Source organism: Plecotus auritus, assembly GCF_963455305.1.
Source record: "Plecotus auritus genome assembly, chromosome: 3".
NCBI classification, from domain to species: domain Eukaryota; kingdom Metazoa; phylum Chordata; class Mammalia; order Chiroptera; family Vespertilionidae; genus Plecotus; species Plecotus auritus.
This window is the reverse complement of record NC_137772.1, coordinates 513196-536857: the sequence shown is the minus strand read 5'-3', so window position 1 is coordinate 536857 and position 23662 is coordinate 513196. Positions and strand designations below refer to the sequence as shown.

Genomic DNA, 23662 nt, shown 5'->3' with positions numbered 1-23662 from the left:
ATGTAGCACTTTGTCCCAAGTAGATCCCGGGAAAGGATCTGGGGTGTCATCTAAGGCGTCCCTGGAGATAAACGTGAACCGCACAGGAGTTGGGACATTCAAGTAGTTGCTAGCGAAGAGGCTACTCTATGCCAGCAGGACCAAGGGCAGGCCTAGGACCGAAAAGACCAGAAGCTTTACTTTAAATGTTAAGCGTACGCACAGTAATTCAATCAACTGCCGGAGGAATGACACCACGTGACACATATGCAGTGGTAGATCACACAGCACTGTATTACTCACACACGTTCCTGGTGCTGTGGGTACAGGCTTATTGGGGGTCCCGGTGGTGCTGTCCTCTGGGGTCCGGCAGCTGGGCTGGTCCGATCTGGATGCAGCGGGCTGGTGTTCCTCACCCAAGAGCTCAGTCGCATCTCATTTGGGAGGTACTAGCCGTTCTTCTGTTGTCTGGCAGGAAGCGGGGCGTGGAGCGGCGTCGCTTGCCGGACTGACAAAAGGTCATGCCTTTGTGGCGGTCTCGACAGGTGGGCACTGTTGGCTGGTCAGGACCCGTTTTTAAAGCCTGTTCGTACCAGCAGCAGTTCAGGTGGCTCTCAATGAACGACGTCAATGCACACATGTTAATCTCAAACAGGCCGGGGGGCTACATGTGGTTATCTAGGGAGAGTACATCCCTCACTCAAATGGTTATCTTAGCAAGTCACTCTGAGTCAGTAACTGAGGTTCAAATCCTTATCTATGAGGTACACACGCTTCAGGGCAGTGGGGAATGTGTCCTTAATATCACACTTTAAGTTTCAAGGAAAGTTAATTTAAACATTTTAAAACCTTCTTAACATTTTTTAGGCATTTTTAAACATTTCTATACACTGAGTGGCCAGATTATTATGATCTCTGAATGCATAATAATCTGGCCACTCAGTGTATATCCTATATAATAAAAGGCTAATATGCAAATTGTCCCCTCGACCAGGAGTTCAACCAGCAGGCAGGCCGGCCAACTGCCCATGTCCCCTCCCCCTGGCCAGGCTGGCCGGACCCCACCCATGCAGGAATTCATGCACCGGGCCTCTAATATATATATCTATAATAATAAAAGCATAATATGCTAATTAGACCAGGCGTCCTTCTGGACGACCTTCTGGATGAAGCCAGGACTGTGAGGGAAGCTGGGTCCTGAGTGCCAGAGGGAAGCCGGTGCCAGCAGTATTTTCCTAGGCATTAGGAATTCTGTAGGAAAATCATCCCATCTTTCACAGAAATGACTGTCCATCACATAGCGCAGTGATTTTCAACCTTTTTCACCTCACAGCACATACACGAGTTACTAAAATTCTGCAGCACACCAAGAAATATATATGTTGCTGATCTGACAAAAATAAAAAAATAGGTATAAATGATTCATTCACACCAGACAGCTGTTGTTGTATTGGTTGTTGTCATTTTTCGTTTGGTTGACAATTTAAAGGAAAAGAGGTCGGTGCCCCTGACGGAATAGTCAGGCGTTGCATGTTTTAAACATTCTTGCGGCCACGGTTGGAAATGGCTGGTAGAGCGAAGTGCTTTTCTCTGGGCAGGACGAGATGTGTCAAGCGATTACACTGATTTTCTTCTAATTCTTTCTTTGTTTCTGCCACTCCAACCCCTCCTTCCCTCTCACCCCGTGCAGAACGAGACGGCTCCCCTGTGGGACTGCTCTGGGCCTGAGGCCACCACTTCCTGGCCGCCAGGGTTGGTCTCCTGCCCAGAGGTTAGGGCCCTCGGGGCTGATCACCGCCCAGCAGCTGGTGTCCTGCCATCATTTTTTTCACCTTTTTATTTTGGAAGACTTTCAGGCTTATAGATATCATAAGTACAATTGTTATACAGACTTAGAAATATGACCTTGTCATACTGTTAAGCATCAGAAACTGAACCAAGTGCCTTGTAAAGATCCAACTGGCTTTCCTGAAGGATTCGCGGATTGGGCCATGTCCCATTGGTAAGTGGACAGGTGCTCCGGAGGCTACAGAAACGGAAGGTGTGTAAAAGCACAGAGGGGGTGGGACAGGGAAATCCAATGTTTTTAAAAGCATTACTTCAGGTAAGGTCACCTGAGGATACTTTTCCATAATATGTGTTTATGTTGCTGGCAAAATGGACGATTAGCACAATCCTATATAACAAAGAGGTGATATGCAAATTGACCATCACTCCAACACACAAGATGGCCGCCACAAGATGGCCAGCAGGGGAAGGCAGTTGTGGGTGATAAGGCCAGCAGGGGAGGGCAGTTGGGGGGGGACCAGGCCTGCAGGGTAGGGAGGCTGTGGGCGACCAGCCCAACAGGGGAGAGCAGTTAGGGGCAACCAGGCCAGTAGGGGAGGGCAGTTAGGAGTGACCAGGCTGGCAGGGGAGGGCAGTTAGGGGTGACCAGGCCAGCAGGGGAGAGCAGTTGGGGGGGACCAGGCTGGCAGGGGAGGGCAGTTAGGGGTGACCAGGCCAGCAGGGGAGGGCAGTTAGGAGCAACCAGGCCAGCAGGGGAGGGTAATTAGGGGCAATCGGGCCAGCAGGGGAGCAGTTAGGCATCGATCAGGCTGGCAGGGGAGTGTTTAGGGGGTGATCAGGCTGGCAGGCAGGCGAGTGGTTGGAAGCCAGCAGTCCTGGATTGTGAGAGGGATGTCTGACTGCTTTGAGGGGTCCCAGATTGGAGAGGGTGAAGGCTGGGCTGAGGGACACCCCCGCCCCCGCATGAATTTCGTGCACCAGGCCTCTAGTTTTAAACATAAAGAGGCCATCGAGAGAATGCTGATGTTGCTGGGGGGGTGACAGGAACAACGATCAGGCAATGCAAGAGGCAGAAGAACGGTTGCTGATTCGGATCAAGGAGAAGCAGGGAGCCAGTGGCAGCATCGGAACCGGACAGAGGCAGTGAAGCTGCTGCATCTGACAGCCTGGGAGACACCCTGGGCTGGGTGCTGACAGTGATTGCTTTAAGGCCAAGAGGGGGGTGATTTGATAAATATAAGAAAAGAAGTGTTTGTTTGTAGGTTAAACAGTAAATTAGACATGCATGGTATATAAAAAAGGCTAAATCAGGGCATTATTTGGGGGAATGGAATGAATTAATTCAATTTACATTATTTATTTTTTAAAAATATATTTGTATTTATTTTAAAGAGGAAGGGAGAGGGAGAGATAGAAACATCAGTGATGAGAGAGAATCATTGATTGGCCTTATCCTGCACGTCCACTACTGGGGACTGAGCCCACAACCCGAACATGTGCCCTTGACCGGGAATTAAACCGTGATCTCCTGGTTCATAGGTCGATGCTCAACCACTGAACCACACCAGCCGGGCTTACATTATTTCTAATGGGAAAAAATGTTTTGGTTTTCGAACAAATCCCTTCTTGAACAGCCTTCTGGAACGAATTAAGTTCAAGAATCGAGGTTCCGTTGTATACAAAAACAACGGGCCAGGCTTGCTCAAGGTAAAGCTTAATCTATCATGTAGGCTTCGGGATGTGACTTCCCATCATTACTTGCTGAGTGAGGAATATTTTACGACTAACACATCCTGTGTGGTTACTTTCAGTCAATGAGTTTGTAGGGCTTGTCCAGGTAGCCCCTCTTGTGGTTCAGTTAAAAAAACCCAACAGCTTTAATGTTAGACATGAAACCATAAAAATCCTAGAAGAAGCCATAGGCAGTAAAATCTCAGACATTTCTCACAGCAATATTTTTTCTGATATATCACCTCAGGTGAGGGAAACAAAAGAAAAAACAAACAAATGGGACTACATCAAACTAAAATGTTTTTGCACAGCGAAGGAAACCATCAACAAAATGAAAAACAACCCACTGAGTGGAAGAACATACGTGCCAATAATACACCTGATAAGGTGTTAATAACCAAGAGATCCATGATTTACAAAGAACTTATAAAACTCAACACCAAAAAAGAAAATCCAATTTGAAAAATGGGCAAGGGACCTGAATTCTTTTCCAAAGAGGACATACAGAAGGCCAATAGACATAAGAAAAGATTATCAATGTCACGAATCATCAGAGAGATGCAAATTAAAACCACAATGAGGTATCATCTCACACCTGTCAGAATGGCTATCATCAGTAAATCAGCAAAAAACAAGTGTTGGTGAGGATGTGGAGAAAAGGGAACCCTTGTGCACTGTTGGTGGGAATGCAGACTGGTGCAGACACTGTGGAAAGCAGTATGGTGTTACCTCAAAAATTAAACACGAAACTGCCTTATGACCCAGTGGTTCTACTTCTGGGAATGTATTTGAAGAAACCTGAAACACTTATTTGAAAGACTATAAGCACCTCATGGTCATTGCAGTGTTATTTTGCCAAGCTATGGAAGCAGCCCAAGTGCCCATCGGTGGATGAGTAGATAAAAAAGCAGCGGTACATTGCCAAAACCAGTTTGGCTCGGTGGATAGAGCGTCAGCCTGCGGACTGAAAGGTCCCGGGTTCGATTCCAGTCAAGGGCACGTACCTTGGTTGCAGGCACATCCCCAGTGGGAGGTATGCAGGAGGCAGCTGATCAATGTTTCTCTCTCATCGATGTTTCTAACTCTCTATCCCTCTCCTTTCCTCTCTGTAAAAAATCAATAAAATATATATATAAATAAAAAAAAAAGCAGCGGTAGATTTACACAATGGAATGTTACTCGGCCGTAAAAAGGAAGGAAACCTTTGGGACCGAAGGGGTGGACCTGGAAAGCATTGTGCTAGGTGAAATAAGCCCGTCAGAGAAAGACAAGTACTATATGATTTCACTTATATGTGGAATCTAATGAAAAACATAAACTAACAAACAAAATAGAAACCAACTCTTAGATACAGAGAACAGACTGACAGCTGTCAGCGGGGGGGAGGAGAGTTGCAGGGATGGGTGACAAAGGTGAAGGGATTAAGCAAAACAACAACAACAACAAACCAACAAGCAAGCAACCTCATAGACCAGTGGTGGGCAAACTACGGCCCGCGGGCCGGATCCGGCCCTCAGAGCCGAAAGAGCGGAGGGTTCTCTTGCTCTCCCCTCCGCTCCTTTACTTTGAATTTATATTAGTTCACACAAACACTCCATCCATGCTTTTGTTCCGGCCCTCCGGTCCAGTTTAAGAACCCATTGTGGCCCTCGAGTCAAAAAGTTTGCCCACCCCTGTCATAGACACAGACAACAGTACAGTGATGACCAGAGGGGAAGGGGACGTGGGAGGAGGTAGAGAGGGTATAGGAGGGATAAATGGTGATGGAAGGAGACTTGACTTGGGGTGGTGAACACACAACACAAATACAGATGATGTATTATAGAATTGTACACCTGAAACCTATATAATTTTATTAGCCAATGTCACCCCAATAAATTCAGTAATCATCTATATAATAAAACCCCAGTGATCGGGACGCCGTAATGACCAAAGACCAGTCACCAGGAGGCTGTGTGGGTCGGCGGGGCTGCGTGCGAGGCACGTGTGGGCGGGCAGGGACTTGACACTGAGTGCGTGGCGTGGAGGCAGGTCCCGCGGCTCTGCGTGCCGAGGCCTGGGGTCCCACAGGCACCGGCGGGGGCTTGATGCTGGGAGCTCCCCTCCCCCGAGTGCACGAATTTCGTGCACTGGGCCTCTAGTAATAATAATAATAATAATAATAATAAAACAGGCCCAAAATACAGTCACTTATGCCAAGCCCCACATCTGCAAACCAAGACTTAATTCTAGTTCCAGCCGTCCCAGGATTGTAAGCTTAGCCCCCCAGTTTGGCATCTCCCGGTCAGCATCAAGTAGGTGTTACTATCCAAAATTTAAATTGAAATCCTCCTAACAGTCCCAACTGTCCCCCAAGAAGGGTGACTCACCTGACATAATCCTGTTTTAGAAAGTGGGATTTCCCGCTCCCATCCCCTCCATGCTTTCAAAAGCCGTCCTGTGTCCGTAGCCTCCGGAGCTCCCTCCTGCTTGCTGGACGGGATGCCGCCTCACCCGTGAATCCTTCAGTCGAGCCAGTTAGACCTTTAAAATGTCCTTAGTTCCATTTCTGTGGCTTCACAGTGTGATAAGGTCACATTTATACGCTTGTATAATAGTTCTACGTGTGACACCTATAATTACATTTCCTATGCAACCGGGCTGTTGAGGCGGAGGCACTGTTGGTCTCCAGGTTACCCCGATAAATACCTCTACAAATAAGAGAACTTTAGTGAGAATCCAGGAGGGGAAACTATATGTAAGGTAATGCACTCACCTCCTAGGTAGGATCCACGGATAATAGGTCGGTAAGCCATAACGGTCACTGTTATTACGGCCCCTTTAGAGGAAGAGGAAGCTCGGGGCGTCTTAGTAGCTCATCAATAGCTCGTAGATGATTGGCTATGAGATATTTGGAGACAAGTCTCCAAACCAGATCCATCCAGCGGATTCCAGGCGGAGCCTGACCTCTGACCCCCAGGTTACAAGGGGCCCTTTTTTACTCTTCAGGTCGTGACTTCCATGGAGCTTGGAACGGAGTGTGTTTCATCTGCACGACCGACCAAAAGTTGGTACTGCAAGCCCTGAAAGGAAAAGATATTTCATTAAATATACTTTTTATGGTTGATGGTATTACAGACATCTCCCACCTGTCCTCTCTCTTCCCCCGCCCCTCCTCCCAGCCCTACCCGCCCCTGGAAATGAACGTTTTCACGCATTTGCGTCATTCTTAAATGCAGAAGACATCGATCCTGTAACGGATCCTGGGTCTCAGAGGAAGTAAATGGAACTAAGGACAGAGTGACAGCAAGACCTTCCCTGCCCCGAGGCGAGCCCGGCAGACCCGCCCAGGGGCGCCCTCCCTGGTGGGCCCGCCCGGCTTGTGCTCCTGGCGGGCGCCTGCGCAGAGCTTCGGGGCGGGACTGCGCCTGCGCCTGCGCCTGCGCCCTGCGCGGGGTGGGCGGGGCCCCGCGGGCGGGAGGTTTGAAGCTAGACAGCGGAGCGCAGGGACGCAGCGCGGCGTCGGAGTGCGGAGCCCGTCCGGCCCTGTCAGGCGGTATCCGCTCCGGGGTTCGCGAGTTGCAGAGTTGATTGACAGGGGCGCCCGCGAGGCGTCCCCACTCGCGCAGGCGTCCCGAGCCGCCATCCCGCGCGCGGACGACAGGGCGGCGCTGGGGAGCGCGGGGAACCGAGGCGAGGCGCGCTCTGGGCGGTTACTCCGCGGCCCCCGCGGGCCTGAGCGGACGACGCCCTCCCGCGCCCCGCTCCCAGGTGGGCCCAGGTGCGGCGCCGAGAGCGTCGGAGTCCCCTTTGGGCACAGAGAGGTTCGGCTCGGATCTTACGGGCCGTCCGCCCTCCTAACGGACGAGAGGACAGAGCGAAGGCCTCGCGGAGCAGGACACGGACCCGCGGGAACGCGAGAGGCCGCGTCCGACTCAGCGCAGGAAACTCCCCAGCCGCCAGCCGCCCCCCCCCCGCCCGGGGGGGGTCCCCGCCTTCACCGTCGGCCGCGGAGAAAACCGGGAGAGCGGATTTCCGCGGGGCCGGAGGGGAGCGGCGCGCCCGCCTGGCGCATGCGTGGTGCTGCCGCGGGTCTGCCCGGTCGGGCTCGGCGCGGTCGTCGGTGCGGCTCCCTCCACCCCTCATGGCGGTCCCCGCGACCCCGCGGGGCTTGGTCCTGAAAGGTGAGGGCCGGTTCTCCCGGGGACGGGCGGGCGGGGTGCTCCCGGCTCCCCGGAAGCCAGCCCGGGCCCCCCGTGGCGTGTGTGGGGCTGTCCCGGGTTCGGGACTTGTCGTGCCGCCTGGGCTGGCGGGGGCGGGCGGTGCTGGCCCCGAGTCCGGGGAGGCGGACAGCCCCCCAGCCCCACGGGCATTGATATTCCGGTCCCCGCGCCGTCGCGTGGCCGGTGGCTTCAGGGGCGCGGGTGACTGAAGTTAGGAAAAGCCGTCCGCGGCCACGTGTGTCCCTGTCATGCACACCCCGCGGCCCTCCCTGGCGACCTGTGCCCGGGAGCGGTGCCAAGTGCGGAGTAACGCTGTCGCCAGCAGCTCGGCGTCACCTCACTTCGCAGGCGGGGAAACAGGCTCGGAGCGTGCGCCCCGCCCCTCGCAGAGCCAGTCTGCGCCCGGTGGTGGGAGCGCCCAGCCTGCTCCTGACCCGGGTGGGCACCTGGGCTCGGAACCCCAGGGGGATGGGAGCGCCCAGCCTGCTCCTGACTCGGGTGGGCACCTGGGCTCGGAACCCCAGGGGGATGGGAGCGCCCAGCCTGCTCCTGACCCGGGTGGGCACCTGGGCTCGGAACCCCAGGGGAATGGGAGCGCCCAGCCTGCTCCTGACCCGGGAGGGCACCTGGGCTCGGAACCCCAGGGGGATGGGAGCGCCCAGCCTGCTCCTGACCCGGGAGGGCACCTGGGTTCGGAACCCCAGGGGGATGGGAGCGCCCAGCCTGCTCCTGACCCGGGTGGGCACCTGGGCTCGGAACCCCAGGGGGATGGGAGCGCCCAGCCTGCTCCTGACCCGGGAGGGCACCTGGGCTCGGAACCCCAGGGGAATGGGAGCGCCCAGCCTACTCCTGACCCAGGAGGGCACCTGGGCTCGGAACCCCAGGGGGATGGGAGTGGCGGGCGGACCGGTTGGGAGTAGGGGCGATGCGTGGTGGGGTCTGCACGGAGGGGCCTGGAGTGGTGTCCAGACCTTAGCGTCGGGAGAGAAGACAAGGCTCTCTCTAAATTTGGATTAGCTGTCAGCGGTGGCTGCTTTCTCACGTCGGCATTTCTGTGAAGTTCACCTGACGTCCCTTCTGCGTTGCTCAGTTGTTGAGAAGGGCACCCCTGGGCCTCCTTTCTCAGCATTAGGTCTTGAAGAGAAGCCACTGGAGCCGGGTCTGCACACTGCCTGCCCCCAGCCCAGGTCTGCTGTGGCCTGTTCTTGCAGGGCTGCAAGCTACAACTGTTCCTTACTTTTTTAAATGGTTGGAGCCCGGGGTGGGGGGGAGAAGAAGGATGACAGATGAAAATCATGTCAAATTCAAACTTCATTGTCCGTAAAGTTTTATTGGAATACAGCTCTGCTCTGGAGTCTGAAATATTTGCTGTCCGGTCCTTTACAGAAAACAGACTCTTGCCCTGGAGAAGTTAAGCCTGGTTTGGGGATTTGGGGGGAGCACTGAGTGTTCATAATGTAAACTGTGTCATGTGTATGACTAAAGCTGACCTTTGCTTGAAATGTTAAGAACCATAATAGCACAAATGCTATTTTGAATAGGCTTGTAATTGAAGAAATTTAAAAAAAAATTAGTGTAAGTATAGCAAGAGAGAAATGTATTGAAATACTTGGGCAAGGGAGGATGGAATTTCAATATAGTTCATGCTAACACCTTGTTTGTTTTCAGATGTAGTGGCTTATGTTGAAGTGTGGTCAGCCAATGGAACAGAAAATTATTCAAAGACATTTACAAACCAACTTGTGGAGATGGGGGCAAAGGTAAGAAATTCATCTCACCATTGCTACATGTGAGTAACAGATTCATCTCACCATTGCTACATGTAACAAATTCACCTGACCATTATACATGTGAGTAACAAATTCACCTCACCATTGTACAAGTGAGTAACAAATTCATCTTACCATTGTACATGTAACAGATTCACCTGACCATTGTACAAGTGAGTAACAAATTCATGTCACCATTGTACTTGTAACATTTATCTTTCCATTGCTACATGTGAGTAACAAATTCATCTCGCTATTGCTACATGTGAGTAACAAATTCACCTCACCATTGTACATGTGAGTAACAAATTCATCTCACCATTGTACATGTGAGTAACAAATTCATCTCACCATTGTACATGTGAGTAACAGATTCACCTCACCATTGTACAAGTGAGTAACAAATTCACCTAACCATTGTACAAGTGAGTAACAAATTCATCTCACCATTGCTACATGTAACATTTATCTTTCCATTGCTACATGTGAGTAACAAATTCATCTCACCATTGCTACATGTGAGTAACAAATTCATCTCACCATTGCTACATGTGAGTAACAAATTCACCTCACCATTGTACATGTGAGTAACAAATTCATCTCACCATTGCTACATGTGAGTAACAAATTCATCTCACCATTGCTACATGTGAGTAACAAATTCATCTCACCATTGCTACATGTGAGTAACAAATTCATCTCACCATTGCTACATGTGAGTAACAGATTTACCTCACCATTGCTACATGTAACAAATTCACCTGACCATTGTACATGTGAGTAACAAATTCACCTCACCATTGTACATGTGAGTAACAAATTCACCTCACCATTGTACATGTGAGTAACAAATTCACCTCACCATTGCTACATGTGAGTAACAAATTCACCTCACCATTGTACATGTGAGTAACAAATTCACCTGACCATTGTACATGTGAGTAACAAATTCACCTCACCATTGTACATGTGAGTAACAAATTCATCTCACCATTGTACATGTGAGTAACAGATTCACCTCACCATTGCTACATGTGAGTAACAAATTCACCTCACCATTGTACATGTGAGTAACAAATTCACCTGACCATTGTACATGTGAGTAACAAATTCACCTCACCATTGTACATGTGAGTAACAAATTCACCTGACCATTGTACATGTGAGTAACAAATTCACCTCACCATTGTACATGTGAGTAACAAATTCACCTGACCATTGTACATGTGAGTAACAAATTCACCTCACCATTGCTACATGTAACAAATTCACCTGACCATTGCTCCATATGATAGACCTCTGGTACATAATTTGGGGAGTTATTAGAACATGAAGGGAAAAGAAGACAGTGGGAAAGTGACAGGAGAAAAAAGACCACAGTCAGAATTTGTGCTTAGGAGGGAGGAGGATTCTAGGGTGAGAATACGGACCCTGCCATTAGTTACTTGGAGGCGTGATGCTGTTGGTCAAGTGGGGAATGCAGGGAAGGGAACAGGTGTTTTAGGGGAAGGCTGTGAAGTTGGGACATTGGGAATATCTGACAGATTTTAGGTGTACCGTGCGGGAACTTGAGGCAGTCAAGGCTAGTGCATTTTGTGCCAGCATTGAGATCCTCATTTACTAAGAATTGTCCTCGGAATAAACTTGTGAATTTTGTCGGGTGTGTTGTATGCATCTACTGAGATGATCATAATGATCTGTTATTTTGTTAATGTAGAGAATAATCATTATTGGGTTTTTTTTCATGTTAACCAACTTTGCAGTGCTGGAATACATTCAAGTGGTGGGGATGTTCAGGGGCAGAAGTAGGTTCACAGTTGTGGGTACGCGAAACAGTTTATTCTCGCATTGTTATTTATTAATTCCTGTACTGTTTTTCATGTGAATAACAGTAAACTGACTTTTGCCCACCCAGTATTACCCTTTTTATAGATTGATACAGTTTGCTGTTTTGTTGCTTATTTTGCATCTGTCTCCATGAATGGCACTTGCTTGTACTTACTTTATGAAATTGTGTGCAATAGTAGTAATGTAATTTTTTCCTGCACTTTATCTACAGGTCTCAAAAACTTTTAACAAGCACGTAACACATGTCGTGTTCAAAGACGGATACCCACGCACCTGGGACAAAGCCCGAGAGAGAGGCGTCAAGCTGGTCTCTGTGCTCTGGGTCGAAAAGTGAGTCCTTTCTCCCCGTGCGGAGCTAGTGTTAGTGACGCAGAGCAGCACACCTCCATGGCTCTCAGAGCCGGGTAACGCTTGATTGCCATCCGCCTCGTGCTGGACACGTTACTGGACACCCTCAAGTTGGAGGGTGGTTAAACCCTCCCCCCCACCACCCCCTGGAGGGGAATGAGCACACAGCCCGAAGCTTGTGCTTCGAGTGCTCAGGAAACAGTAAGGGAGCAAGTGCCATGAAGTGATTGTATCAGCTGCTGCCTGGGTGGCCAGAACAGCCGTCCACCGACTGGAACAGACCTGTAATTCCCACTGTTCTGGGGGCTGGTGTTCAGGGTCAGGTTTCTTCTGAGGCCTCTCTCTCTGCTTGGTCTGCAGATGGCTGTGCCTGAGTGTCTGTGTTCTAATCTCTTCTTAGAAAGACACTAGGGACCGTGCATGGATTCGTGCACATGGAAAGGAAATTAGTTAGAAGGTGGCCGGCGGGACTGGGCGAGAAGGGCCGGACACGCCCTGGAGCCAACCTCCCGCAGTCCCTCCCCAGCATCTGTGGAGTGAGCAGGGTCCCTCCCGCAGGTGGAGTCCCTTGGCCTGGCCTGCAGGGATTGGGCCAAAACCGGCTCTCCGACGTCCCCCAAGAGGTCCCGGAGTGCGAGAGGGCACTCTGCAAAGTTGCTGTCGTACAGGGTGAGGAACGCAAACGCAAGTGTGCAGTAAACCAGATTCGGGGCCAACAGTGCCCCAGGAACACTAACCCAGGGCCGAAGGTGGAATCGTGCGGCCCCACAAGGAATAAGGCTCCCTCCTCTCTGGTTTTGGGGTGCGTCACCCAAGAACCACCGCTGCCAAGTCACCGCAGCTCAGCAGCTCCTGCGTTGAGCGTCTGCTCCCTGGTGGTCAGTGCACATCATAGCTACCGGTCGGATGGACACTTAGCATATTAGCCTTTTATCTATTCATATAAAACCCTAATATGCAAATAGGCTGAATGGCAGAACGACCTAATATGCAAATGGACCGAACAGCGGACTGACTGGTCGCTAATGATGTAACTGACCACCAGGATGCAGATGCTCAACACAGGAGCTGCCCCCAGCCCGCAGGCCCTGACCAGCGGCAGCAGCGTGGTCAGGTGCAAGCGGGGGGCCCCCCGACCACCCCACCGGTCACCCCACAGATAGGCCCTGATCACCAGCCAGGCCTAGGGACCCTACTGTGTACGAATTTCGTGCACTGGGCCTCTAGTATATATAGATTAGTCCCATTGGATTAGGGCCCACTCATATAACCTCATTTAACCTTGATTAGGTCTTTGAAAGCTCCTCTCCAAATACAATCATGTTCTGAGGTTCTGGGGGTTAGGGCTTATGAGTTTCTGTGAGCCCTTGATGAGAGTGTTGAGGTGAAAAGCATGGGAGGAGGTTGAGGTGGGAGAGGTCACAGGCATCCCAGGATGCAGGTTCTTGTGCGATGTGAGGCAGAGGAGGTGTGGGACCAGGGCCGGGGTAGGAGCAGGGAGGGGGTGGAGGCACTGAGTGAGCCAGGCTGGGGGCGGGCGCACACCAACGGCAGCGAAGGAGGGATAGCTCACTTGATGGTGGTTGTAAGTTGAAGGTGAGGCCAGTGGAGCAGCCCACAGCTGGAAGGAGGCAGGGGGGATTAATCAGGGCTGGGTTTTGCCAGCGGCCTCCACCGAGGGAGTGGAGGGAAGTGCAAAGCAGTGATAATGAAGGTCCGGCCAACGCCAGGCTTGCCGCGAAGGGAGGGATGGTGGGGGAAGGTGTTTGATTAGCAGGCGGTAGGTCTGAGCTGGGTTGAGGGGTTGTCATTTACTTCAAAGTATTTTCTAATTTTTTTTGCAGTTTATTTTACCCATTGGTTATTTAGGAGGTTCTTGTTTAATTTCCACATATTTTGAGTTTTCCAAACTTCATTCTATTTTTGATACCTCACTTTATTCTGTTGTGGTCGGAGGATGTGTTTTGTGTTATTTCAGTCTCCTTCAGGTAATCGAGACTTGTTCTGTGCCCTCACGTTGGTCTCCCTGGGAGAATATTGCACGTGCGCCAGGAGAATGTGTTCTGTGGCTGTGGAAGGGATGTTCTGTATGTACCTTTCTGACAGGTCAAAGTAGCTGGTCCATACTTTTTTTAAGTTTTGTGTCCCCTTCTTGATCTGTCCACCATTAAATGGCCTATTGAAGTCTCCAAATGTCATTGTTAAATTGCTGATTTCTCACTTCAGTTCTGTAGGTATAGCATTTCTTTAAAGAGATGGCAACACGTTTCCTTAGTTTTCCTTGTCTGACGTCCTTATCCCGGGTTCATCTGTGAGTACAGTTTACATGGACGTGCGATGCCAGGTGGACAGTGGCTTGGATCCAGCAGGTCCAGGTGTCCCCACAGCCTGCTGTCCGCGGCGGCTCGGGAGGCGCCTGGTCACGCCCTCCTTTCTTAGCTGGAGGTCGCGTGCCCTTTTCCTCTGGCTTCTCTCAGTCTTTCTTCTTAACTTGGGTTTTCAGAAGTTCCCCTGACGTGTTTCCCACTGTCCTGTGTGGATGTCGCGGAGGTGTGTGAGCTTATGAGCGACTGGGTTTTGGCCGTTTCTTCAAGCGGCTTTTCTGCCCCTTGACCCTCTCTCCCTAGAACTCGGACAGAGCCCTTGGGTCTTCATTGAGCTGCTCAGCTCGGCAGGTGAAGGGATCCCTGGAGAAGCAGCAGAGGTGGGTGTGATGGTGGCCCGGGGTGGCCTGGGCCTCAGTGTCAGACCCTCCTGTGTCAGCAGCCTTTGACCTTTGACATTTAACCCTTTGACCTTTGACATCTTCCCACTGTCCCTGAGGCCTGGCTTTCTTCACTATTTTTCAGTTTTTATTTCCTCGCCAAATCGATCTTCACATTCACTGACTCTTCTCTGTTAACTGTTTGGTCGTTATGTCCATTTAGTACGTTATTTTGGGCAATATTAGTTGTAACAGTCCCATCGGTCTTATTTTTACTTTTGTTCTTATTGATTGGAGAGAGGAAGGGCGAAGCGGCGGTCTGCCATTCCCCTTAGTCACAACAACTCCTGGGTTGATTCTGAATATGCCCTGACGGGATCGCACCCCCGACCGTGGCGTGTCAGGACAGCTCTACCAGCTGAGCCCCCGGCCAGGGCCCACTTGGGTCTTTTTCACGTGTGTGTGTGTGTGTGTGTGTGTGTGTGTGTGTGATGCTCCTCCGCTGAGATGTTCCGTCCTTGCTTTCCCTGCCTTCCGCTGCAGGAGCATTTCCGTACAGTGTAACGGTAGCAGTTCTGTAGGTGCTGCTTCGAGCGTTCCAGCACCTCGAGGCTGGCATCTGCCGGTGGGTTTTCTCTGGAGATGGTCGCGTTTGCTTGGCTCCTCATGACGTCGCTGTGGGCTGAGTTTTGGCCCCTGTGTGTTATGGACTCTGGATTCCTTTATGCTGCCTCCTCGCCCGGCTCTCCCCTTTGGTGTCGACTCCTCCCTGTCCCAGGGGAAGGGCTCCCTGCCCAGGAGTGCTCTCTGTCCCCGTCTGTGGGAGGCCCCTGGGTCACTCTGGTCCCTTTTTGTGCTGTTAGAGCCCGCTCTGCTCTGTCTGTTCACCCACCTGTCCATGTCACCGTGACTGTGGTCTTTCTGTTCCCATGTAAAGTGCATCCACGTGTTAGTCCTGTTTGTGCTGTGCTTCCACGGAGGCCTCTGAGCACCAGGCTCGTCGTAGGTGCCCAGTGACCCCTGGTGGGCGTGGAGGCGCTGCCTGCATGACACGGCTTTCTGTGGGTCACAGTCCAGCGGGGGCTTTGGGGCTTCGGCGCTCGCATGCTGTGGGCGGTGGATGCCGTCAGATTATCTCCTGGAAAAGTGCCCGCTCCCTGCTTTCCCAGCAATGAAGGTGCCTGTCCCACAGCCTTCCTCACGCCGCGCCCTCACACCTCATCCTCACACCATATCCTCACACCACGCCCTTACACCATATCCTCACACCATATCCTCACACCATATCCTCACACCTCATCCTCACACCTCATCCTCACACCATATCCTCACACCGCGCCCTCACACCTCATCCTCACACCATATCCTCACACCATATCCTCACACCACGCCCTTACACCATATCCTCACACCATATCCTCACACCATATCCTCACACCTCATCCTCACACCATATCCTCACACCGCGCCCTCACACCTCATCCTCACACCATATCCTCACACCACGCCCTTACACCATATCCTCACACCATATCCTCACACCATATCCTCACACCATATCCTCACACCATATCCTCACACCTCATCCTCACACCATATCCTCACACCTCATCCTCACACCTCATCCTCACACCATATCCTCACACCGCGCCCTCACACCTCATCCTCACACCATATCCTCACACCTCATCCTCACACCATATCCTCACACTGCGCCCTCACACCACGCCCTCACACCTCATCCTCACACCATATCCTCACACTGCGCCCTCACACCACGCCCTCACACCTCATCCTCACACCATATCATCACACTGCACCCTTACACCATATCCTCACACCATATCCTCACACCATATCCTTACACCATATCCTCACACCATATCCTCACACCATATCCTCACACCTCATCCTCACACCTCATCCTCACACCATGCCCTCACACCTCATCCTCACAACTCATCCTCACACCATATCCTCACACCTCATCCTCACACCATATCCTCACACCATATCCTCACACTGCACCCTCACACCACACCACACCCTCACACCATATCCTCACACCTCATCCTCACGCCATATCCTCACACCATATCCTCACACTGCACCCTCACACCACACCACGCCCTCACACCATATCCTCACACCTCATCCTCACACCATATCCTCACACTGCGCCCTCACACCACACCACGCCCTCACACCTCATCCTCACACCTCATCCTCACAACTCATCCTCACACCATATCCTCACACCTCATCCTCACGCCATATCCTCACACCTCATCCTCACACCATATCCTCACACCATATCCTCACACTGCACCCTCACACCACACCACGCCCTCACACCATATCCTCACACCTCATCCTCACACCATATCCTCACACTGCGCCCTCACACCACACCACGCCCTCACACCTCATCCTCACACCTCATCCTCACAACTCATCCTCACACCATATCCTCACACCTCATCCTCACACCTCATCCTCACAACTCATCCTCACACCATATCCTCACACCTCATCCTCACGCCATATCCTCACACCGCGCCCTCACACCGCGCCCTCTCGTCTTCCCCACTCTGTAGGTGAGAACATAAAGTTGGTGCTGTTTGTTTCCTTATTTTCAGTGCACTCGAACTTTCTTCACCAGACTTAGAGGTGGCACCAAACGGACCTTTATTTCAGGTTCTGTGTCCGCTTTGTTAGGGGCTGTCCAGGCTGTTGCTCCTGTTTTCCTCTGGAAACGTGAGCAGTACCAGGAAGGGTCACTAGGTGTCGCTAGAATCCCATCGTGGGTTATTTCTTTCCTTTATAAGAACAGACACCGGAGGTCTCAGGTTTGCTGAGCCTGCTCCTGCGGTGAACAGTGGTGTGTTACAAGGACCGGTGCTTCTGAAATGTGTTACACATCTAAGGCTAGCGCCGAGGAAGAAGCTTCCTGGACGTGCTGCCTCGGGAACACGAGGTGGAGGAGACGGGAAAGTGGGAAGTGCACTGGCGTTCGTACTTGGCCATGTGGGTACCTACGTAATAGACGTGTCTGGGAAAGTGGCCGTGCGTGGGCGTCCTCCATTGTCCTGACACGTGTGGTTTCACGCTGCACGTCTAGCACAGATGCTCACCGAGGACTTGTCTCCTCGCGCAGGTGCAGGACGGCTGGGGCGCACGTCGACGAGGCCCTGTTCCCTGCGGCGAACACCCACGAACACCTGCCCTGCCTCGTTAAAAAGAAGGTAAGTATCTGATCCCAGTGTGGACCGTTACTCGTTTATTCATTCTTTTCCTTTATTCCTGGAAAGGAAAGCTTCTAGCAGCGGAGTCAGGCGCTGCCTTCAGTGTCACTGTTGATGCTGCCACTGTCACAGCGTCCTTAGTGGGTGAGAGGTGATTTTGCCCTCTGGGTGCTTTGAGGGGATCTGTAAGAAACGGGGACTGTTATCGGCCAAGAGAAAACCAAGTCGCCAGGAGACCAGCGCACAGTCCGGCGCCCTGTGGCTACGGCAGAGGAGTGTGGGTCCAGAGTCGGATGCCTTCGTTCAGTGCGGCTGGGAAGCTCAAGCTCCAGCGAAGAGCCCGGGAAGCAGCGGGTATTCCTCCAGGAGAGCTGTGCCCAGGGACGCCGCTTCCCGGGCTTCGTAGGCAAGGTTTCCTGGTTCTGTCACCGTGTGTACGTGGTGTTACACTTTCTGGTTTTTACCGGCTGACTGGGGTCACTGTGGTTTAGAGATAAGATTAATAATGTTTGTGTCCTTCGGCAGTTAAAACATAACTGCTTTTGTGTTTTACTACTGTGTCATCGTGTTTGTCATAATGTAATGAGAGTAGCAAAAATGAAAGAAACTCTTTTCCTGGAAGCTACGAATGCTGGGATTCTGAAAATGCCTCAGAAGCAGAGCGCCTGGTACAGCCAGCCCTAGTTACGTATTGTTGTTTTAAATCCTCACCCGAGGATATGGTGATTGGCTTCTTAGAGAGTCAGGGGGAGGGAGGACCACAAACACGATGTGAGAGAGAGACTCCGTGGATTGCCTCAGCCCACACCGGGGTGTGCCCGACCGGACTGAGCCGGAGGCCCTTCGGTGCACGAGATGACGCTCCAACCGAGCCACCCGGCCAGGGCCCTTACATATTTTACAGTCGTGCAAATGCACACGTAGTGCAAAAATGCCTCCTTAGGGTTTTACTGTTACTGTGATCAGAGATGCCCAGAACGGACACGAGCAGGTCCCTTTCCTGGCCTGCACGAAGGCAGCACTGAGAGTTCACGTCTGTGTTCTTTTTCGCACAGCATAGATGTATGCAGCCCAAAGATTTCACTCCCAAAACACCAGAAAACGATAAGAGACTTCAAAAGAAATTTGAGAAAATGGCTAATGAGCTACAAAGGCAAAAAACGACATTAGGTAAGCAAAGAAATATGGCACCCTCCTCTGCATTAGTGCTTGCACACCGAGGTGGCCAGTGGCATGTGGGAGGTCTCGCGAGGGGGCCTGCAGCGGCTGTAGCCCAGGCAGAGAGAACAGAATAAAGTCGCCTGCGACCGATAGTGGCCATCGCAGGGCCATGCTGCCGAGCTCATCGCTCCAGACAGCTTCTGTTCATTAAGCTGTAACTGGCGTCGAACAGGGTGTTGGTTTCAGGTGGGCGACCTGGTGGATTGGTATCGGTACACCCCGTGAACCTCCACCACCAGGAGTGCTTTGGAGATGCGCGCTCTCAGCAAGTTTCAAACAGTCCACCCCACGCCCGCTGCCACCAGTCTGTCTCTGTACCAGTGAGTTCAGGGCTTGGTGGTTTTGTTTTTTTAAGATCCCACATATTAGTGATTTCATACAGAATCCGTCTGTCTTTGTCTGACTTATTTCACTGAGCATAATGCCCTCAAGGTCCAATCCGTGTTGTCTCAAATGGCAAGATTCTGTTCTGTTTTATGGCTGCGTAATACTCCGTTGTATACATATGTATCCCATTTTCTTTATCCATTCATTCATTGATGGGCATTTAATGATTCCCATATCTTGACCATTATCAACAACATTGCATTTAACATGGGGTGCAGGTTGCTTTCATTTTCTTCGGTTACCTCCCTGGATGTGACATTGCTGGGACATATGGCAGTTCTATTTTTAAATTTTTAAAAAACATTTTTATTATTTCAGAGAGGAAGAGAGATAGAAATGTCAATAATGAGAGAGAATCATTGATTGGCTGCCTCCTGCACACCCCACACGTGGTATCTAGCCCGCAACCCCGGCATGTGCCCTGATGTGGAATCCAGCCGTGACCTCCTGGTTCATAGGTCGACGCTCAACCACTGAGCCATGCTGGCTGGACACCTCTGCCCATATATTTCACTAGATATATTCTTTTAATGATTTGGACAAATACTTTGTAATGTCATGAAACTCTGAAGTACTTCCTGTGTTTTGGGTATTTCTCTCTGCCTGGGTCACCTGTCCTCTGAATTCAGTGTTTCAGACCAACCTGCACATCACGGGTACAAACAAGCAATTTCGGTAACTGTGGCTTTTCCGTGTTTCAGATAACGACGTCCCTGTCCTCGTATTTGAGTCCAGCGGTGCCTTGACGTACAGCCCCACGGCGACGGCATTCAGAGGTCGGCTCAGCGCCATGGAGCAGAGGCTGCAGGAGATGAAGGAGAAGCGGGCAAACCTTTCCCCGACCTGTAAGGCTCCTGTTGGGTAAAATGAATGCTGTCTGGGTAAACTGTGGTGGGAGGGTTTCTTTTTTTTTTTTTTTTTTTTTTTTTCATCTAGAAGATATTTTAGTTAAAGTTACCCGATTCTAACAGATTTTAATCTATCTCAGGGTAGACTTTAAATTTTCCTCCAGAAATTCCTTATGCTTCATTAATATAAGGTGTCCCCCCAAAATGTATACACAGACATTTTTTAGTAGCTCGATTGCTGTTTCTTTCTTTTCAGATTTAACCCATTGGAATTAATAATTATTCAAAGTGTGTATACATGTTTTTGGAACACCTGTATTTTAGGCATATATTGGGTGTGCAGTTAGTATTCTCCAGGGTTAAGAGCAGAATGTGTGGGCTTTCTGCTGGCTGCATCTGAAAAAATAAAAAAACTGTATCTAATGTTTTGATTATGTTTCCAGCTTCCCAGATTGAAAAGTCTTACGATAACCCAGTTCACACCTCATGTGAAGCGTCTTTGAATAGTTCACATGACACTTTGTGTTCAGGTAAATCATTTCCTGTGATAATTTAGCTTTAAAACTATTATGTTTTCTCTTATTTGGAATTTTATTTGACGAGAAGACAAGTTAAAACTAGAATTTCTGAATTCACCCTGAAATTAGGAATTGTAATAAAGAGTAGTTCATTGTAATAAGCACATGACTCCTTTTCGGTTCCTGTGGTTTTTCTCTTGGGCATTTTCTTTCTTGGCACAGAATCAATTGCTCATTAAAAAAAACGATTACAATCTTGCGTGAACTAAACGCTTGCAGTTCAAGCGTCCAGTGCAGAGAACAGCAGGAGCTGCAGAAGGAGGTTCCGCAGCCTGTGCAGTGGATGCAGGGAGCGTGTGATTGTGTGGGTCACGCCACACCTACCTGGCATCACCAACAGGCGGGGGCCGGGGCGGGGGGGCTCCTGACCTGAGGACAGTGCTGGGCAGGTGTCGCTGTGAGAGACCTCCTGTGCCCGCGGGGATCGAGACCTTCCTTAAAGTGAACTCTCCTGTTTTCCAGAGGACTCCTTGGCTGGCGGCCTGCAGTCACCTTTTGACGATCCTTGTGGAGACTCGGGGCACGGGGATCGGGAGAGGAAATCGGGAGGACCCGCCAATGACACTGGAAGCCACATGTGTGCTTCGTCACCGGCATTGGAAACGAGCAGCGTTCGCTCACCAGCGTCTCCCCGGTACCTCGGCCGTCTCGTGCCTCCGACGTCTGAGCACCATCATGCGGAGGAGGACGCGGGTTGGCAGGGGGACCCTGCAGGCGCGGCGGCCACCTCTGACCAGCAGCCGTCGGTAACTGAAGGCCACCTTCTGGGACACGCACCCAGGAGCTCCTCGGCGAAGAGAAAGCGCCCGTCGGAGCACGCCCACTCGCCCCCGGGGGGGCGGCTGAAGAAGCCCAGGTGCGGCCGGAAGTCTGCCGTGCGGCTGTTCCCCTCTCCCGGGGGTCAGGCCCCTGCCAGCCCTGCCCTGGTGACTCCGGCCGGGGACACGTCCTCCTACGAGGATTACTTCTCACCTGACAACCTGCGGGAGCGGAGCGTGGGGACTCCCCCTCCAGGGCTGCAGTCACCCCCCTGCAGAGCCGGGCTTTCCAGGAGGGAGCGAGCCAGCATCCTGGGCATGTCCGACTTCTCCTGCCTGGGCAAGGACCCCAGCTCAGTACCCGCTACCAGTGCCACTGCCCAGCCCAGCCCCAGGCTTCGTGCACCTGCAAGTGGGGGGCCCTGCACACCTTCCCTGAGGAACACACCTGCTGCCGAGGACGCTCCGGAGCGCAGCCCCCCTGAAGATGCTCAGAGAGGAGACGGGGGCCCTGAGGGACACCACGGGGCCGTCACCCCCGGCGGTAAGGAAAACGGGGACTCGGCGGACGTGAGGCGCCTGCGGGAAGAGGACGCCACCTCTGGACCGTTGAGTTCCCCTGAAGGTGAATCTCCGTGAGGAGCTAGGTTTTGTAGGTGATGGAATGTGGAGGAATCCAGAGGAGAACGGGAAGGCGTAGCCAGAGGGTGTAGAGGGGACGGACTCCACGTGTCTGTTACAGGAATATGTCGTGGCGTATCCATCTTTACGTTCATCAGAACTTTTTCATAATTAAAAGTATTTTTTTTCTTTTTAATGTTAAAGAATGTGGGCTTGATACTTTGCAGTGGTAAATCCTTTGGGGATCCTGGCTCACCTCCCTGTGGAGTGTCTAGGTCCCACCCGCTGCTATGGGCATGTTTCTCTCACCCTTACCTTCTCGGGTGGAGAGAGAGCCCCCTCGGAGGCACCCCCGGAGGCAGGAGGGGTGCTTTCCTGTGTCGGCAGCTGCTGTGCAGGCCACGCAGGTTGTGATCGCAGTTGCCAGCGGTGAGGCTGTCCCCTCAGAGGGAAGGAAGTGGTGCCGGCCCGATTCTGTCCGGAAAGGGAAGGGGTGAAAGTGCGTGGACTTCCGTGATCAGTATTTGTTCTGAAGGAGCTTCGGGCATTGTTTGCTATAAAGAAATAGGTGACGTTTTCCTTGGAAAGAAGTTCATTGTAGCAGGTCTTGCTTGACTGGTATTTATTTTGCCCTAAATAGGTTAAATATCATTCAAGCAGATTTATTCCACTCTGTAACTTAGTGTGGCCATGTTAGCGAACTCGGGCTTTGTAGTAACTACAGCAAAGGCCGCAGAATCAGAGCACGCTGCGCTTTCTGGCCGAGCAGAACTGGGTGTCAGCCATCAGAATGCGAGACCTTGAAATCCCACCGTCTTGGCCAACGGCTGGCTGCTTGTTTCACTAAGACCAAGTGCATTCTTCACCATTTCCTGTTCCTCAGATGCTGCTAACCACCCTTTCCAACATGGAAAGTTTTGGGGTTAAAGTAATCGTAGATGTATTGTATATATTTTCCTGGGAGATAAATGAACTCCCCAAAATCTTCTCACAAAAAGGATTTTGTATGTTTTTAATTTAATTTTTATGACTTAGTGTTCTGAAAATATATAAAATTTGACAAAGTGTATTTTATATTCCATGTGCTTAGTGTGTGTTTGCAAACATTTATTTTAAAGGTGTGGACTGTAAAGTGAGTTTAGAACACTGGGTGCGTAGACTGGTTTTAGTGGTTAAGGATATTCTTGGCTGTGTCCTGTGTATTTTAGAGCTTCGAGTGCTATTTGTGACACGTACATAAAAGCACATACACGCACATGTGGGGAGCTGGTGTCGGGGTGCTGTGTGCCCTGGACCCCGTGGTGTCAGGAGGAGGGTGGTCCCCTCGCCCAGTGCCCACGCCCTGTGAGGACGGTTAGCGCAGGCCTCCAGGAGCTTCCGGTCCCAGCCACCACCAGGTGTGGGCTGCCGCTCAGTGGGCACAGGCAGGGCCCTGGCGTGACTCGGAGCCCTTCAGGGCCTAGGGGGCTGCGCATCGTCTGGTCTGGGTCTGAGCCTGGCTTTGCAGTGATGGAATCAAGACCCGCTGGTGTTTCAGTGGTCCATCGTCAGCCGTGGTGTCACCTCCCCTGGCAGTCGGCTACTTGTCTGAGGGGATGGGGACAAGGTGGGGTCAGAAAGGCCGCGGGAGCCAGG

The 23662-nt window shown here is 51.5% G+C and overlaps 1 protein-coding gene and 1 long non-coding RNA gene across 3 annotated transcripts in view; one reads left to right on the top strand and one right to left on the bottom strand.

The window, feature by feature from the left end:
* Nucleotides 1–248: 248 nt before the first annotated feature.
* Nucleotides 249–6887, bottom strand: LOC308245170. 2 transcript variants are annotated; one of them, XR_013960219.1, is made up of 3 exons: nt 6791–6887; nt 6254–6560; nt 249–657 (listed from the first exon to the last, which is right to left on the bottom strand). It is a non-coding gene; the product is annotated as an uncharacterized lncRNA (long non-coding RNA). The 2 variants fall into 2 exon arrangements; XR_013960220.1 differs by having other exon boundaries at nt 6666–6861.
* Nucleotides 6888–6968: 81 nt separating this feature from the next.
* MCPH1 (microcephalin 1) overlaps nt 6969–23662 on the top strand; it is a 106959-nt gene continuing 90265 nt past the window's right edge. The window contains exons 1-8 of the mRNA XM_080660981.1: nt 6969–7661; nt 9369–9460; nt 11529–11647; nt 17527–17614; nt 18670–18784; nt 19924–20067; nt 20514–20600; nt 21111–22031. Coding sequence (XP_080517107.1) covers nt 7622–7661; nt 9369–9460; nt 11529–11647; nt 17527–17614; nt 18670–18784; nt 19924–20067; nt 20514–20600; nt 21111–22031 — 1606 coding nt within the window. The 5' untranslated portion in view covers nt 6969–7621. The remainder of the gene's footprint in view (nt 7662–9368; nt 9461–11528; nt 11648–17526; nt 17615–18669; nt 18785–19923; nt 20068–20513; nt 20601–21110; nt 22032–23662) is intronic.